General features: G+C 50.6%; 1 protein-coding gene across 1 annotated transcript in view; it reads right to left on the reverse strand.

The window, feature by feature from the left end:
• Positions 1-16,251, reverse strand: part of EML6 (EMAP like 6) — a 188,246-nt gene that overhangs the window by 115,441 nt on the left and 56,554 nt on the right. The window contains exons 4-5 of the mRNA XM_045294098.1: positions 10,639-10,824; positions 9,712-9,847 (exon numbers count right to left, since the gene is read on the reverse strand). Coding sequence (XP_045150033.1) covers positions 9,712-9,847; positions 10,639-10,824 — 322 coding nt within the window. The remainder of the gene's footprint in view (positions 1-9,711; positions 9,848-10,638; positions 10,825-16,251) is intronic.

The raw sequence follows: 16,251 nt of genomic DNA on the forward strand, positions 1-16,251 counted from the left end.
TTCCTCTGACCCAATGGCTCTTCCCCGAGGCAGCGGTGGAGAGGGGATGTTCTCTGCTGGGGACAGTCTGGAGCCCTGGTGAGTGGCAGATTCCCACGAGCTACGCCAGCAACTGCTTTCTCCTGTCTGTCTGGGCTTCGTGTTACGTTTCTGGCATGATGCAGAGAGCAGTAGCGCACACGTGGTTTTCTAGCTGGGCTGGCTGGGGAGCAAGTGCACTGGGAAGGAATTGAAGCTGTCTTCCCTTCTTTATCTTCTGTGCTGGGAGTCAGAGAGAAATCTACCCACCATGAGAAAAGCAGCAGGGGAAATCACCCGGCCACTCTGGCTCAGTGGGAGGGACCCCATGGCCCGGAGAACGAAACACAGCACGAGCTTGGAGTTGGAGCGTCTGCATCACCGTTGCTACCTCGGAGCCCACCGTGGCAGCCCCCGTGTCCATCCGTCTTGTCCAGAGCCTTCCTCTTTTTCGTTGACCTTCTACTTTACCAAGAGCAGGGCAGCCCCCCCCCCCCGAAAACACGTATGAAGTCTCAATAGCCTCACTTTTTCTTTAAATCATTTTATTGGGGGCTCATACAACTCTTATCACAATCCATGCATACATAAATTGTGTAAAGCGCATTTGTACACTCATTGCCCTCGTCATTCTCAAAACATGTGCTCTCCACTTAAGCCCCTTCGCCTCACTTCTAAGGAGTAATCTAGCTGTACTTCTTGTTCCGAGTCGTGGCTCAACTCTCGGGCAGTCGAGGGACTGCAGCAACCATGTTTATTGACCTCCAGTATAATTTCACTGGCATGTGGTGTTAACGATGCTGTTTGATAATGCCTGGGTTCTGTTGGATCACCTTTCTTTGAAACTGGCACAAATATCAATCTCTGCCAGTCCGCCGTCATCCAATGCCATCGATGGATGAGGACTGTCAGCGCCTCATCTGCCCTCAGTGCAGCTCACACTTCAGCAGCCTCCGTGCTCCCTCAGAGGCCACCTCCCTCAGAGGCCGGGTGCGGACCATCTGTTCAAGTGCAGGGACTCTGTGTGGTCTTTCTACCTTCTTTGGATGTTTCCTGCATCATCCAAGATTTCGCCCCTAAGATCCTTCAGTTTTACAATGTGGAGCTTGATTTTTTTTCCTTTCTGCAGTTCATTCAGCTTGCAGCATGCCAGGTGTGTCCCTCCCCCTTATTTTTGTACCTCTAAGTCTTTGCACATTTCTTTACACGATTCCGTCCTCCTGAGAGGCCCTCACAACGCTCTGTCTGGCTCCCAATGTCATCCTGTCTTCCTCTTGCTTTAGCTACTCCTCGTTCAAGAGCAAGTCTGTCTTTTCCCACACAGTTGCTCTTTTCTTTCTTTCCTGCCTTTTTAATGATCCTTCTCCGTCTTCGGGTAAGATGTCCCGGGTGTCGTCCAACAACCCTCTGGTCTTCAGTGCCTCAGACCCCTTCTGCAGGTGGACCCAAGTCAAGGTCGTGCTACCTTATTTTAAACTCCAGAAATGCTGTTTCCTTCTGGGGAAAAACAATGTGTCTTGCAGGGACATTTGATGGCACTGGCCAAAAGTATTTTGGCTGATTCGATGAGGCGGCCACCTTTGGGCCAGCACGGGGGTCTGGGCCACTCCTGGGTGAGAAGTGTGACGCTCGGACAGTGGGGAGAACCAGCCCATTTAAACCTTAAGGCCATCTCACTCAAAACACAAACAACCCCCTCTCCTATCTAGGCTACACCGACACACAGTGGCCACCTGGAAGGGTGTTCCCCAGAGAATTCCTCCGAGGAAGGAGCCAGACCTCTGCTGGTCTGACGCCCCAGGAGGAGGACTCCGGGCACTGCACCTATCTCCTTGCAGTGTGCCTCGGTGCGTCCCTGCTCCGGCTGCAGCGCTGCCCTACTGGGGTTCAGCCTCCATTCTCACAGTCAGCACAACACGCTGCGTGTCTCTGCTGGGATGTCTCTGAGCCACTGGGGGCCGGGGGGAATGAGGGGCAGATGGGGAGGGAGATGCTAGAGGCAATGGAGGAGGGCCAAGATGTACGGAGTCAGCCTCCAGGACCAGGAGGGCTGAAGGCCGAGCTTGTTTCCTCGGTGGCAGACAAGGGCGTGCATGCCCTCAGGTGCGAGAGTCGGTCTCAGATGCTTCCCCGAGGCTTTCTCAAGCCCAGCACAGTTGACATCTGGGGTCGGATGAGTGTTAGTTGTAGGTGGGTGTCCTGTGCCTGGTTAGCAGCACCCACGGTCTCTGCACACTCCCTCACCCGGTGGTGGCAACCAAACCTGTCTCGTCATGCCACCCCATCCTGGTTGGGAAGCAGGAGCTGTGAGACCCTCTGAGCCCTCTGAAGAAGGAACATGGAGAGGGGGGAAGAACAAGAAGTTCACACCTCCCAGGTCACTCCTCCGCGGCCCACTCTGCACTCTGCAGTGGGAGAGCTGTCTGAAATAGGGGCCTGGCCAGGCCACCCACCTCCCTCACTCCGCCTGTCCACCCCTCCTCTGGACTGATCTCACCAACCCTCGGGGGTCAAGCGTGTGGACACTCCCTCCCCTGCTCGCTTGTCAGCCCCCTCCATGGGCTTTAGGCTCCAGTCAAACAGCACAGCACTCATTCACTCATTCATTCACCAGGGGCTTCCAGGTGTCTGCACATGCCAGTGCTGCCCCAATGGCTTAGGAGCTATCTCTGCCCTCGCCCTTGAGGAAACAGACAATGGGGATGTAAACACAATAAACAAGCCGGCCACACTGTTTCAAGGTCAACCATAGATCCGGGAAACAGGGGACATGAATAGCCAGGAGTGAAGGCAATTGTAAACAAGGTCATGAGGCCAATGGCCTCAAGGACACAGGGAAGCAGCCTCGTAGGTTCCTGGGGACAGTGATGCGTGCTGGACTGGCAGGTGGGATGGGCCTGCAGCCCGGTCAGCAGGAGCAGAGCTGGGAGTGAGTGTAGTTGGGGGTTAGCAGCAGACCAAAGGAATGCAGACTGTTTTTCGGGGGCAAATGGGGAATCAATGCAGGGAAGAGATAATGTGATCTGGTTCAAACACTAAGTGCCATGTAGTGGACAAGGGACCTGGGTCAGCAAGACCCTGTAGTAATGGTTTGTAGTAATGTGTGTGGTAATGTGTGTAGTAATGTATGCAGTGATGTGTGTGGAAGATGATGAGTCTAGAACAGGGAGGGGAGAGGAGGCAGGGAGAATCCCGGAGGGGCAGTTGGACCCTGAGGAGCCTGGTCACCAAGCAGACAGACACAGACACACGTGCAGACCATCAATACAATAGCAATGTCTGGAGAACGCTGTCTAAGTTTGCCTATTCAGTTCCTAAGCACGTCTCTGGGGCGGAGCAGATACTCAATATTTATTAAATGGGTAAATAAGTGAACAATACATCTTATCCCGCGTGATGATTACTGAATTCGTTTAGACACAGTCATTTAAAACTGTTAGCTCAAGGCATTTTACCACTGTGGTTCATTTTGGTTGACTTGCTCTAGGAATTATTGTTGGTTGTTTTTTGTTGTTGCTGTTGTTGTTTTTGCCACTAATGCTAAGTCATTTAAAGCTTCATGATTTTACCAGATGGTAAATCCGTCTTCAGAGTGGTCAGGCTCCACAGGCACTGCTGATGAGGGAGTACTGTGAGACAGGGAGTAGAGGCCTGGTCCCATGCCAGGCTTGGGACAAATGACCCCAAGCCTCACTCTAGGTCTCTGTAAGGTGAGAGAGCCCCACTGAGGACCTCCAGTGTGGCCCCCAGCTTGGACGCTCAAGAGCTTGATATCCACCTTCAGATTCCCTCCATCCATGTATCTGAAATCCTCTGCGGCCGGGTGGGTATTGCAACTCAGTTTTTAAGACTGTGGCTTGGTACTGGTAGTAAGTACATCTACCTCTGAAATCCATTGTACTGTTCTTTCTACAAGGGAATGTTAAGTCGCTCACACTCCCAAATTAGCTACAAAACAGCTTCTGGCCTCCCACTCTTCTTACAGGCAGGCGCCTATGGCCCTGGGCAAACCAGGCTGTTCATTTGTGTCATCAGGTCTAGGTGCTGCTCATGACTTCGAGATCCCTCACCGGTCAGCAGACAGCTGGAGACTCATAAAAGATGTCTGAGAATCTGATGGGAGTCAAACACAATAGTTCTCACCCCTGAGGATGGCCCCTCACTGGGTGCTACCCCCACCCCAACCCCACTAAGTCTTGAGGATTCACCCTGGGCCATCTTCACAGACGGACTGTGCTGGCTCTGATTCTTGATGACGTGAGCCTGACCGGTCCCCACACTGGGCCCCAAAATCTAAAGCAGGGTCAATGGCTTTACCTAGAAGTCAAATATCTGCATTTGCTGAAGCTCCAGTAAAAGTGTAAGAGAAGTGAGAAAGAGGATGTCTGTAAGATAAAACTATTACATTTTTCCCCTGAGTTTAGTGTGTTCATTTAAAACACAACTCTCTCGGTTAATACTTATTAAAATATGCAAATGCACGCAAAGCTCACAATTTGCATAAAACCACTTAGAAATGGCCACATTCATTTGTGTAGGGCTCAGCGAAGGTTTTTACAGGGAGCATCTAAGTGTGATCTTTAAAAGCAGACTTAGAGGCTCCCAATGCTAGCCAGTAGCAGTTTCTTGATTTTAGCTTCTATTTTTAAGTTTAAGGAAATGATTAGTGCCATGGCATGGGGATTGGGACAAAACTGTGATTAAATGTCTTTCTAAATTTGTTTTGAAAAGCTAGTTGACTGAGTAAATTTTAAGATGCACTGCTAACTGTGAGGCTGGTGGTTCAGAGCCAGCAGTGACTCCGTGGGAGAAAGGAGGTGGCTCTCTGCTGCTGTAAAGATCTACATTCCTGGAAATGAGTTATATCGGGTTATATATAGGGAAATGTCATATAGGGTCGCTATGAGTTATATGGGGCCACACATAGGGAAGTGTTGTGTAAGGCCACTATGAGCTGTATCGGGTCACATATAGGCAAATGTTATATGGGGTTACTGTGAGTTATATAGGGTCACATATAGGGAAGTGTTATGTGGGGTCACTGAGTTATACAGGGTCACACAGAGGGAGCTGTTATATAGGGTCCCTATGAGTCACATAGGGTTATATAGAGAGAAGTGTTAAGTAGGGTCGCTATGAGTTATATCGGGTCATACACAGGGAAGTGTTCACAGGGTCGCTAGGAGTGAAACGGGGTTATGCATAGGGGAGTGCTCCGTAGGGTTGCCGGTAACTGGGACTGACTGATGGCAGTGCATTTGCTGTTGTTCTGGCTGGTTGGTTACATTATCACGAAGATAAGAGCAGCCGGACACAGAGACAAAAAGGAAGACCGCTTGTTCACATCAAGGCAGTCTGGTAAGAATAAAATAGCTTCTACAAAGCTTCGTGTCCAAGCGGAGCACAGGCAGGCTCTCATGTTTTTCCGAATCTGCCCCTTTCACTTGCCCTCTGCTTCCCCTTTGAAGCTGAGAAACTTGGGTGGGGTGGGGGGGCAGGGATGTGCGGAAAGAGAACTCCATCCAAGGGCGGGATTCCTCCCCTTCCTTTCACGTCAGCCTCCTCACCACACACTGCAGACGCTCCGCACGGAGGGACAGGGAGCTGGCGGAAGGGGCGGCCAGCCTGACAATGGTTTACATGGCGATTACGTTTCCTTCTTGTACTTCCTTGTACTCACTGCTATTCGGGCATCAGTTCCTCTTCTATCCTGCCTCAAATCCCGGTTTGTCATAGTCTGTCACCCTACCCCGGCCTGGCATGAGGCACGCCTTCGCTTGCCCAAGAAGCCCCACTCCTATCAGAGTGGCCAGGACAGCTAGTGGCAGAGAACACTGCAAAGAGGGCCTGTTCCAAGAATGTCTCTTCCTTCTGGGAACAGAGATGGATGGGCAGACTCCATCGATTCCTCCCCCCACCCATGCCCCATCCCCCCTCAGTGAGGAGGGTGCCAACGCCCCTCAGAGGGCAAAGCGCCCCTGCTCCAGCATGAACATGCCGGTGCAGGCCGCTCGGGGCCTGGGGCAGCACTGGGCTGCCGAGTGGGGATTTGGAGTAGCCATCAACACGCCAGCCTGGGGCCGGCCGCTCTCTCGACCCTGGGCCTTTAGCCTGTTTCCCAGCGAAGGCTGAGACTAAGGGTCAGCCAGCGAAGGCTGAGACTAAGGGTCAGCGTTCCTTCTAACAGCCAAGGGCACGTTCATTCTCTCTGGCACGGCGTGGCCAACAACTCGGTTGAGCAAGTACTCCGCTGCCCAGGAGGAAGGTGACTGAGCTGGATGCTTCGTGGACAAGTTTGCAGTTCAGCGAGTATCGCAAAGCTAAACAGCACATTAAACCCAAGAACTCACGAGAAACGGTCATTGAGGATGGGATGCAGGAGAGAGCGAGAGAGCGAGCAATGACGTGATGGTGTTCACATTAAAGTGAAATACAAGGTCGAGAATGCAAGGATTGCAGAAGTCCAGAAGGTGGTTTGTGGGAAGGGGCCCTGAGCAGTCGCCCACAAGCCCCTGGAGCTCCTCCCTCAGCCCCGCCCCTGGTCCTAGCACTCTTGAGCTGGGACTTGCTCCCTCACTGCCTGCGTGGAGTCCATGCTGACGTCTAGCACCCCTATAGGACCAAGAGGGGACCCATCCTGTGAGCTTCCCAGACGGTAACCTTTTCCCGGAGCAGAACACACCGTCTTCTCGAGAAAGAGCAGGCATCAAACCATCCTTTTAAAATACGATCTGTTACACACACACACACACACACCCACCCACCACCACCACCACCACCCCCAACCCCCCCCACCTCTGACAGGCTCCGGCCCCATGAGTCAGCCATTCAAAGTGCATGCCAGTTCCTCTCTGGTAAACGGCAGGCCAGGCACCACACGCCCCGTCCCGAGACGTGCTGTGTCCTCAGCGGCTAGCCTGTGTGCTCTGGTCTGGACCGGGAGTGGGAATCTGTTGGAGTTGATCTAAAATTGAGGGTGTCCTCCACTGTCGTCCTTCTCTGACTCTGGGTAGGGACAGTTTGTCCTGGGCTTAGTGACCTGCAGATGCCTACTCTCGGTTTAGCAGGATGGAGATCGAGAGGTTTCATGGCTACCGGTCAAAGACTTGCAGTTGCTTTGTGTGGCTCTGGTGGGTGCTGGCTTGTTTCGATCTGCCTGAAGGATTGTCCAGGATGCAGCCACACTGGCTTATACTCCAGAGTGAGAGCCTAAGGGCCTGGGCTGTGTCACTGTGCGTCCACCTCAGCGGACACCAAATCCTACAACTTCTCATCCTCATACCCCAACCCCAACTCACTGCCATCGAGTCAGTCCTGGCTCATAGTGACCCCTGTGGGTGTCTGCGGCTGTAACTCTCTACAGGAGTAGAAAGCCTCAATTTTCTCCCTTAGAGGAGCTGGTGGTTTCCAACTGCTGACCTCGGGGTTAGCAGCCCAACGTGCAGCCTGCTGAGCCACCAGGGCTCCTCATCCCAGGGCCTGGTCCTCACGCACGGACCCCATGCCTCCAGAGAAGAGAACACGCCACTGTAAGTGCACTTCTCTTTTGCATTTTACAGAAATAGAGATGCGCTTCCATTTTAAAAGATGTCTATTTGAAAACACCCTATGGTCTGTACTCTCTTCTCTGGACCCTCCAAAGGCCGCACAGGGTTCACAGAGAGATCCTAGCATGGCGGCCACGCCATTTGGTGGCAGAAGGTTGGCAGCAGCCTAGCTGTGTCCAGGGGCTTCAGGAGAAACAGAGCAACGGCTCACACCAGGCCTCTGCAGGCTCTGGGCTCTGTGTCCCAGCCTCGGGGTGCATTCCCTTCTTCTGGGGGAGGGGCCCAGTTCCGCTTCGTGGATGTGATCGCCGCATCACTGAGAGCACCCTTCCCACACTGGCTACGGGGGGCCTGCCACGCCTCCAGGTGAGCAGACACTCCCCACTCTGCCTGGGAGGGAAAGACCAGCAACTGGGGCTCTGTGTCCCAGCCTCGGGGTGCATTCCCTTCTTCTGGGGGAGGGGCCCAGTTCCGCTTCGTGGATGTGGTCGCCGCATCACTGAGAGCACCCTTCCCACACTGGCTACGGGCGCCTGCCACGCCTGCCAGGTGAGCAGACACTCCCCACTCTGCCTGGGAGGGAAAGACCAGCAACTGGGGCTTCCACGGGCTCTCTGATGTATACATTCCTCTGTGATTTCTCTGACCCTCAAGCTCTATCTGTAAAAAATCAGGGTCCTAGGCGTGCGATGAAAGGCGCCCTGGTGAGGCCAAGAGGGAAGTCTGGAAGTTCAAGCCCACCCAGTGGCACCGTGAGGTACGCTTTGGAGAGCTGCCTCTGCCAAGAGAGCCTGGACAACTCTGAGCGGTCCCCCTCTGCCACGCGTGCGTGCTGTGTGTCAGGACAGGCCTGACGGCTCCCAACAGCTACAGGCCGATGGTCAGAGTGAAACAAAAGATGTCCGACGCACTGCCGTGCGGACTCTGGAGCTCAGTGTAGCGCAAGGCCAGCGCACAGTCACCGAGTGCTGCCCGGGGGCATGCCTTAACCGCAACCGTGGCAAGCATGTGTAATCCTCACGCCACTCTAATGACCTTGGCTGGGGGTTAGCCTCACTTTACAGGGGAGGCAAATGAGACACCAAGACCCCTTAAAGACATTTGACCTCAAAGGTATCTCAGATGAAACTTGGATTTGAACCCAGGGCCCAACTGAGTTCATGCTCTTAGCCCAGCTGCTAGGCTGACTAATACTTTAAGTTTGCTTGCTGTCTTTTATTATTGGTCTCATTTTTCCTGTCCCTTTATATATAATAACACTTTTAAAAAAGTTTTTACATATAAGGCACCTACCTTACAGCTCAATGTTTTGAATGATTTTTTAAAAAAGAGTTGTTAAGCATCACCACAATCAATTTTTCAACATTTCTTCATTTTATACTCATTGTTATTAGCTCCCAATTGACCCCCAACCTCCTCTGTCATGACCCCAAGAAACTATTGATCCAGTTATTGTTTCTATAAATATATCTATCTTAGATTTCATATAAAGAAAATCATACAAATAACCCCCCAACAGCAGTTAAAAATAAAAATAAAACCCAGGATACCTCCATACAGGAGAAAACAAAATAATAATAACCAGAAAAAATAAAAAATGTGTCAAAAGGGAAAACAAATAAGACTTTGAAATCTAACATAACTGCATGTGCATTAATTCGCTTTCTGATTGCCCTCTGAGAACATTCTATTCACATCCTGCTCAAGGGCCACCTCATCCCCCAAGAAACTGTGCAAACGCACGGGTCAGCCGTAGCCTTCTGCAAACCCAGGGCTCAGAATTGAAACTGCAGTACATTTCCTTCCTCTGATCTTGGATTCTATTATTTACTATCTTTGGATCATACAGGCTGGTGTGCTTCTTATTTGTCACTTAGAAGGCTGTTTTTTGTTTGTTTGTTTGTTTGTTTGTTTTTAAGGGAAGCTTTTGAGACCCCAGACGCTGATCTTCCTAATAGCCAGGACCGTGTGCTTTCTTCAACACACTTTGCTACAGCCCTCCAATCTTCAGGGATCACTTAGGCGACCCTAAATCCCCATGGAATAAAGGAGTTCAGAGAAAGACATACAAGTACAAAACTTTACATTGTATTGAACACTTTTAGAGTTCAGTAAGTCTATTAATATGTATACATGTATTAATTACCTTTATATCCTTGTTCTGTCTCCCTGAGATCAATTTTGGTAATTGGTTTGAAATCAGTGTCCCATAATCGGATACACCCATCTCGCCCGCCTGTGGCAAAACCTTCTTCACAGCCATACATGCTGAAGATTCCAGCCTGTTGGTTAGAAATCAGTCACACTCAATGCTGTGGTCATTCCAAGCACTCAGTATAGTTGAATCTTGATTTGAAACCAAACCAAACCTTTGTACCTCCTTACAATAATCTTCATCTCAGCTGCATTAAGAAATAATCACAACAACATCCACAACAAACTAGTTTAAGTGTTCCTTTACAATCCCTAAATTGATAGCAGGGTGTAAAAAAAGAGAAATCGTTAAGGAATACTTTGGTTAAGTCAGATATGAAAATATAAATTCCTTCCCGTAACAACTAACCCTAATGAGGGAGTTAAGGCAACAAGGGAGACGCTCTGTACATCGCTGCTCACAAGGGCGCATCGAGAGAAGACTAGTGAGCCAGGAGCAGACGTTTCAGAGACGGACGAAGGTGCCTGAAAGCAGCGCTCAGAGCTCAGAGGGCATCTGGTCGGCTTGTGGGACGGACATCAGCTGAAGACGTCCTTCAGACCTGAAGACGTTTCATAACCTGCAGATGCTCTTCCACAGCAAAGTGCTGTGTTTGGTCTGCTCAAAAGTGGTCCCTGTCAAGCTGGCGAATAAAGCATTACTTAATCTGTAGCCTAACTAGTTCAGAGCTGATACTTTTGAAATATGTATTTCTTTCAGGGGATCAAAAATAATTTTGGAAATGTTCCTGTTGAAGAGAGTATCCGGCAAAGTCCTTGGATCCTGAGCGATCAGAAAAAAGAACGCAGGAATGTGCGATCCCACCTTACAGCCCCCGCCCACAGAACCCGTGGGCCGCGTCCCCGCCCCGCGACTCACACTGTGTGCGCCCTGGATGGTGCGGACCAGGGCAAGCCCCTTCCACACGTAGACATCGCCGTTTAAAGCACCGGAGTAGGTGACGTCTTCTTTGGCACAGGCGAGGCAAAGGATGGTCTGAAGGTCCCCTGTTCTGCCAAATATCCCTCTTTTCACAGTCAAGGCGTTTCCACACAGTGTCCAAAACTAGAAAATGAGGAATAAAATAAATACACCCCAAAAGAGTGTCCCGATGCTTGACTTTGGTTAGTTCACGTCACCCGTGATCGGTCGTGCACATGAACTGGACACAAACGGGCGCACCTGTCCCTGCCAACCTCCTCAGCCAACGACGAGCAGCGTCGTGGTAAAAGCCCATGACAATTGTTCCAGCGCTTTCCAAGTTTCACATTTCTAAAACTCTGCTATGTCAATGTTCTCAGGATCTAAACAAAGTGGATGAATCATCCTATTTTTGTTTCATTGTTTTTGTAAAATTATAAAACCAGTATACGTTCCTTTCAGAAAGGTTTAGAAATACAGAAAAGTGTGAAGGGAAAGCGGGATTATCTACAACCTACTGCTGTATATATTTGGAATCATTTGGAAACTATTTCTAACCAAAAGTTTTTACTTAATATTCGTTTCAGAAGTGTTGCTCAGGAATATGCCTCTAAATATGAGCTCCAGTCCCATGTCAGCATATGACTGGTGAGGGTCTTCCATTTTTGTTGTGTGGCTTATTCTGCGGAAGACCGCAGAGCACAGCCCTGACCCACTTCACAGAACGCAGCAGGGAGACCCTCGTTTGTACAAAATCAATCTTTTGGCTCAACATCGTTTTAATGTATGGCCTCACTATCATTCACATAGCCCCTCGCTGTGTATCCAAGCTCTTCACAAGCATTGTTATTGATCCGCATGACGTCCTTGAGAATCGGTCGGTAGAGGCAGATAGGATCATTAGTCTCACTGGACAGTGGAGAAAAGTGAGAGTACATGGTCTGCCCCGGGGCAGATTCCCTGGGAGTTACACACGAGGAAATAATAGAAATCTTAGTTTCTGCCTGGAGAACTTTAAACCCACAGAAAAGATCCATTTCAAGTATGATGAGAACCATTTTCAGAACATGGAGCATGTTCAGACTAGCCATTCACACGAGACAAGGAAATCCAGAGGTCAGGATGGTGAAATGAACGGGAAGGAGCACACAGAGAATCTGCATTCATGGTGAGGAAGACGCTGCACCTGAGAGCCACAGAGTACAATCAGCCAGGGCGCTGTAGAGCAACAGGGACAGCCCTCTTGTCCTGTGCTGGTGGGAGAGGGAAAGGCGGCCCTGAGGGCGGCTGGGTCTGTGGTCAACGCTGTGGCAATGCTGCGCCTCCAGGATGACCCGGACCCAGGCAGCTGTTCTGCGGGACCTTGCCTGGTCAGGTGGAGAAGTGGAGAGGCACAGCCATCGGAGGTCATACAGAACCTCATGAGGGAGGGGAGTGCCAACTTGAGTGACTGGTTTACTTGGACACTGCCATTCTTATGAAAAGGCATTAAAGGGTGCGTCCAAGGCATAGAAAGACCGGGGCACAGACAGGCCGAAGCTTTGGAGGACATTAGACATGCCAAGTGTGGCTCTGCATCTGAACCGAGTCTAGACCAATAGCTGCCGGCTGTGGGGCAGGCCGCAGATCTCTGTTCACGGCGAGACTGCAGGCAGACATTGCCTTTCCTGCTACGTCCCCTCTGCTTGAAGATCAGAAGGTGAGCAACGTGTCCTTGACGGTGTGCTACAACTGCGTGCTCGGCCGCTAAGAGAAAGGGTGGCAGTCCCGTCACACCGAGGGCAGATAGCCATCCGTCCCAGGGAGTCGCCAAGGGCCAGAAGCAGCCGGACAGGCACCTGTTTGGTCATTCGCCTCGAGCTTGGTGTGTGCATCTCTGACGTGAGTTGTTATTTTTCGATGACGAATAATCACAAAAACAATGTTGTTAGGTGCCAGCGAACAGAGCGCCACACTGCCCGGTCCTGCGCCATCCTGACAGCTGTTCCTGTGCCGAAGTTCATTATTGCAGCCACGGTGTCAGCCCCTCTCCGGGAGGGTCTTCCTCTCCCAAACACGACGTCCTTCTCCAGGAACCAGTGTCTCTGACAACACGCCCAAGGAATGTAAGACAAGCTCTCCATCCTTGCCTCTCAGGAGCCTCTGTTTCCTTATGTTTCCCCGAGACAGGCAAAGATCCTCAGACCTCACCAGCACGATGGTTTCCTGACCCTGCCAAGCATCCAGATGGTAAATGCCCACATGAAGCATTCCAAATAACGAAATGATTCCCTAAAAGGGCACTGGTGGGTCTAATGCCAGAGCAGTTCAGAGGGTTTCATTAGTGTGTTTAAACTATCTGTATGCTACATGGATTGCATGTCCATAAGCTTTTTTCCCCAATAACAAATCCCTGAAATTCGACCTCTTCTTGAGAATGACTTCCGTGAGGAGAGCATCTGACACCCCAGGGTTACAGTCTCACCCAAACAGCCACATGGCTCACCTTCGTCGGCCCCATTCACAGGCCGAAACGCAGAGTCTGTCTGCACCGGCAGGCACCTCGGGTGACATCTGCCCAGACAATCCCGAGGCCCTTTCTGTGCGTGACTCGAGAAGGCGCCACAGTATTCACGGCGCTGGCAGCTGTCTGGTGAAACCCACGAAGCGGACAGTGCTCACCTGGGCCTGATTTTCAAGCATGCGCTTCAGGTCACCGTGACTCCCGGGCCAGCAAACACTGGAGAGTTGGAGTTTAAGCTGACTACAAACACTTCGCACAGCGATTACTCTCTTGGAGGGCCTCAGAGAGTTTGCATTCGACTTGTGACTGGGGTCATTCAGTTGATGTGAAAGTCAGTTTGGGGACACAGTGGTGAGGGAGTGGCAGGAACCGGGTACTGAAACTTTAGTGAGAGCAATCGGTTGACGCCTGCTGAAGTGTGTGGTGGAGGCAGAGGAGGAGGGGGAGGAGGAGGGAGAAGAAAGCACAGGTACACATTCGTAGCTCCTTCCATGTAAGATGAAATGCGATGCTTGGTTTTGCTGGTTGCTATGTTGCTGCTAGGCGCCATCTCTGACTCAGGAACAAAACACTGCCCAGGCCGGCACCATCCTCAAAATGGTTATGGTTGAGCCCATTGTTGCAGCCACTGTGTCAGTCCATCTACCTGAGAATCTTCCTCTTTCCCTGAGCCTCTACCTTACGGCGCAGGGTGTCCTTCCAAGTAGTCCCTTCTGTGCTTCTGACAGTCCGCGCTTTCAGTCTGTTCACCAACGGCGTCCTAAAAGCACATCCGTTCTTCCCCGGCTCCCTGGTCATCGGACGCTTTCACACACCCATGAGACCAATGAAAATACCGTGACTTGGGTCAGGCACACCTGACTCCTCAGACAGACATCTGTGACCTTCAACACTGTAAACAGGTCTCGGCAGCAGATCTGCCCGGAGCAATGTGTTGCTGGATTTCTTGACTGGGGCTTCCATGAGCACTGCTTGTGGGTCAAGTAAAGTGAAATCTTTGACATCTTCAGTCTTTTCTCCTTTTGTCATGGCGTTGGGCATTGGTGCGCTTGTGAGGATTTTTGTTTGCTTTATGTTGAGTTACGATCTATACTGAAGGCTGCAGGCTTCTCTTTAGCAGCAAGTCCTCCTCACTTTCAGCAAGCAAGGTTGTGTCGCCTGCACACTGTAGGTTGTTAATGAGCCCTGATCCAAACGCCACACACACCTCATTCTTCTTCCGAGAACTCAGCTCCTCAGTTCATTTGCTCAGCATCCAGCTCGACAAGCGCGGTGAAAGAACATGACCCTGGCACAGACCTTCCCAGACTTTAAACCAGGCAGTGTTCCCTTATTCTGCTGGAACGACTGCACCGTGGTCTATGGCCAGATTCCTCGGGAGCACAGTGATGTGTTCTGGAATTCACATTCTCCACAATGTCAACGCTACTTTCTTGTAATCCGTGCAGTTGACTGCCTTTGCACAGTCAATAAAAGACAGCCAAGCATCTCTCTGACGTCCCCTGCTCTCACAGCAGAGTGCAGATGTCCACCATCACTGGCTTCAGTGGTTGCTGTCTGAATTAACTGGGTTTCCTAGTGAGTACACAGATGTTGTCCCAGCCCATTGCACTTCCCGACAGACCTTGAAATGTCCTTTTTGACGATGAATGTGATGCCATTCCTCTTGAACTTGTCCTTCCCAGCATAACGAACCTATGGTTGTCTCACCCCAAATGGCCAATACCCATCCACTCAGTTCACTAATGCCTAGGAGATCCATCTCTATGCATCCCATCCCAGCGCTGACAGTTTCCAATTTTCCTAGATGCACACTCTGTACATTCCGCTTTCTGAAGACGAATCGATGTTTGCGGCTGTCCTTTCTCATTTTGGTGATGCCCCACCAGCAAATGAAGGTCCTGACAGCTGAGCTTCATCCCCGCCACTCCTCCAGGGACTCCTTGGAGGAGATCTTCCTTCCTCCATGGGGTTCTGAGCACCCTGCAGCCTGAGGAGTGCGATCTGACAGTGTCCACTGCTGTTGGTCACGTCCTCAGTTCATCCCCAGAAGGCTGGTCTTCTGAGGAAGCTCCGGTGAAAGCGGTCACCTTGGCGGCCCTGCTGATACTTGCAGTGCTGGGGCAAAGTTTCCAGCACCACTGAAACACAGGCCGCCGCAGGTGACAAACTAAGGAGTGGCCTTTTTTTCTTAGGAGAAAAGAAACAAACAAAACAAAAACCTGAGTCTGGTAAAATACGATGAACAAATTTAAGAGGATAGAAGTTTCTTAGTGTTTTCAGATGAGGTCCCTGATTTTCTGTTTCTGCTTGTAGAAATAACTGGTTAAGAAAAACTGAGTTAACCAAAGATGGAAAGAAACAGGAGGGAGTCAGGATAATGGTCTCAATTAATCAGCTTATCTATTTGGAACTCAAATGTTTTACTTTGAGATTTAAAACAACAACAAAATGCCAATGCCGCCAGGTTGGTTCCAAATCATAGTGTCCCTGTAAGACAAGCAGAACTGCTTCTTGGTGTTGCCAAGTCTATAAATATGTTTCCGAAGCAAAAGGTGTCATTGGCTGGGTTTGGACCGCTGACCTTGCAGGTGGCAGCTCAATGCATAATCCTCCATGCCACCAGAGCTCCTTCAGAAAGAGCTAAGCCAAGTCAAATCATCACAGAGACCATTTTTAAGAGTGAAAGAGCTCTGTCCTGGAAGCCTGAGGCTAAGTTTCAATCATATCTCCACCACAATTCTTGCGATTTTAGGAATGGGAAAAAAAATAACTCTGCTTGTGTCCTTATGAGGCAGCCTGGTGGTACTGTGGATTAAGCATGGGGCTGCTAATCCCACAGGTCAGTGTCCTGAATCCGACAGGTGCGCCGAAGGAGAAAGATGAGGCACATCCCCGTAGTGTAAGATGGGAACTGTTGCATAGCGTGTGTTCTGGTAGAAGTCTTAGGGTCATCAGTTCAGGATTTAATGAACATAAAGTGTCCTCTTTGGCTGCCTGCTGACTCTGCACTTGCTTGTTGCTGCTTTGCATTTCTGAAAAGGGTGGATGTTCCCTTCAGGATCAGA

The sequence above is a fragment of the Echinops telfairi genome, unplaced genomic scaffold (assembly GCF_000313985.2).
Source record: "Echinops telfairi isolate 266 unplaced genomic scaffold, ASM31398v2 ScPeMD7_2573;HRSCAF=3158, whole genome shotgun sequence".
Classification (NCBI taxonomy): Eukaryota; Metazoa; Chordata; class Mammalia; order Afrosoricida; family Tenrecidae; genus Echinops; species Echinops telfairi.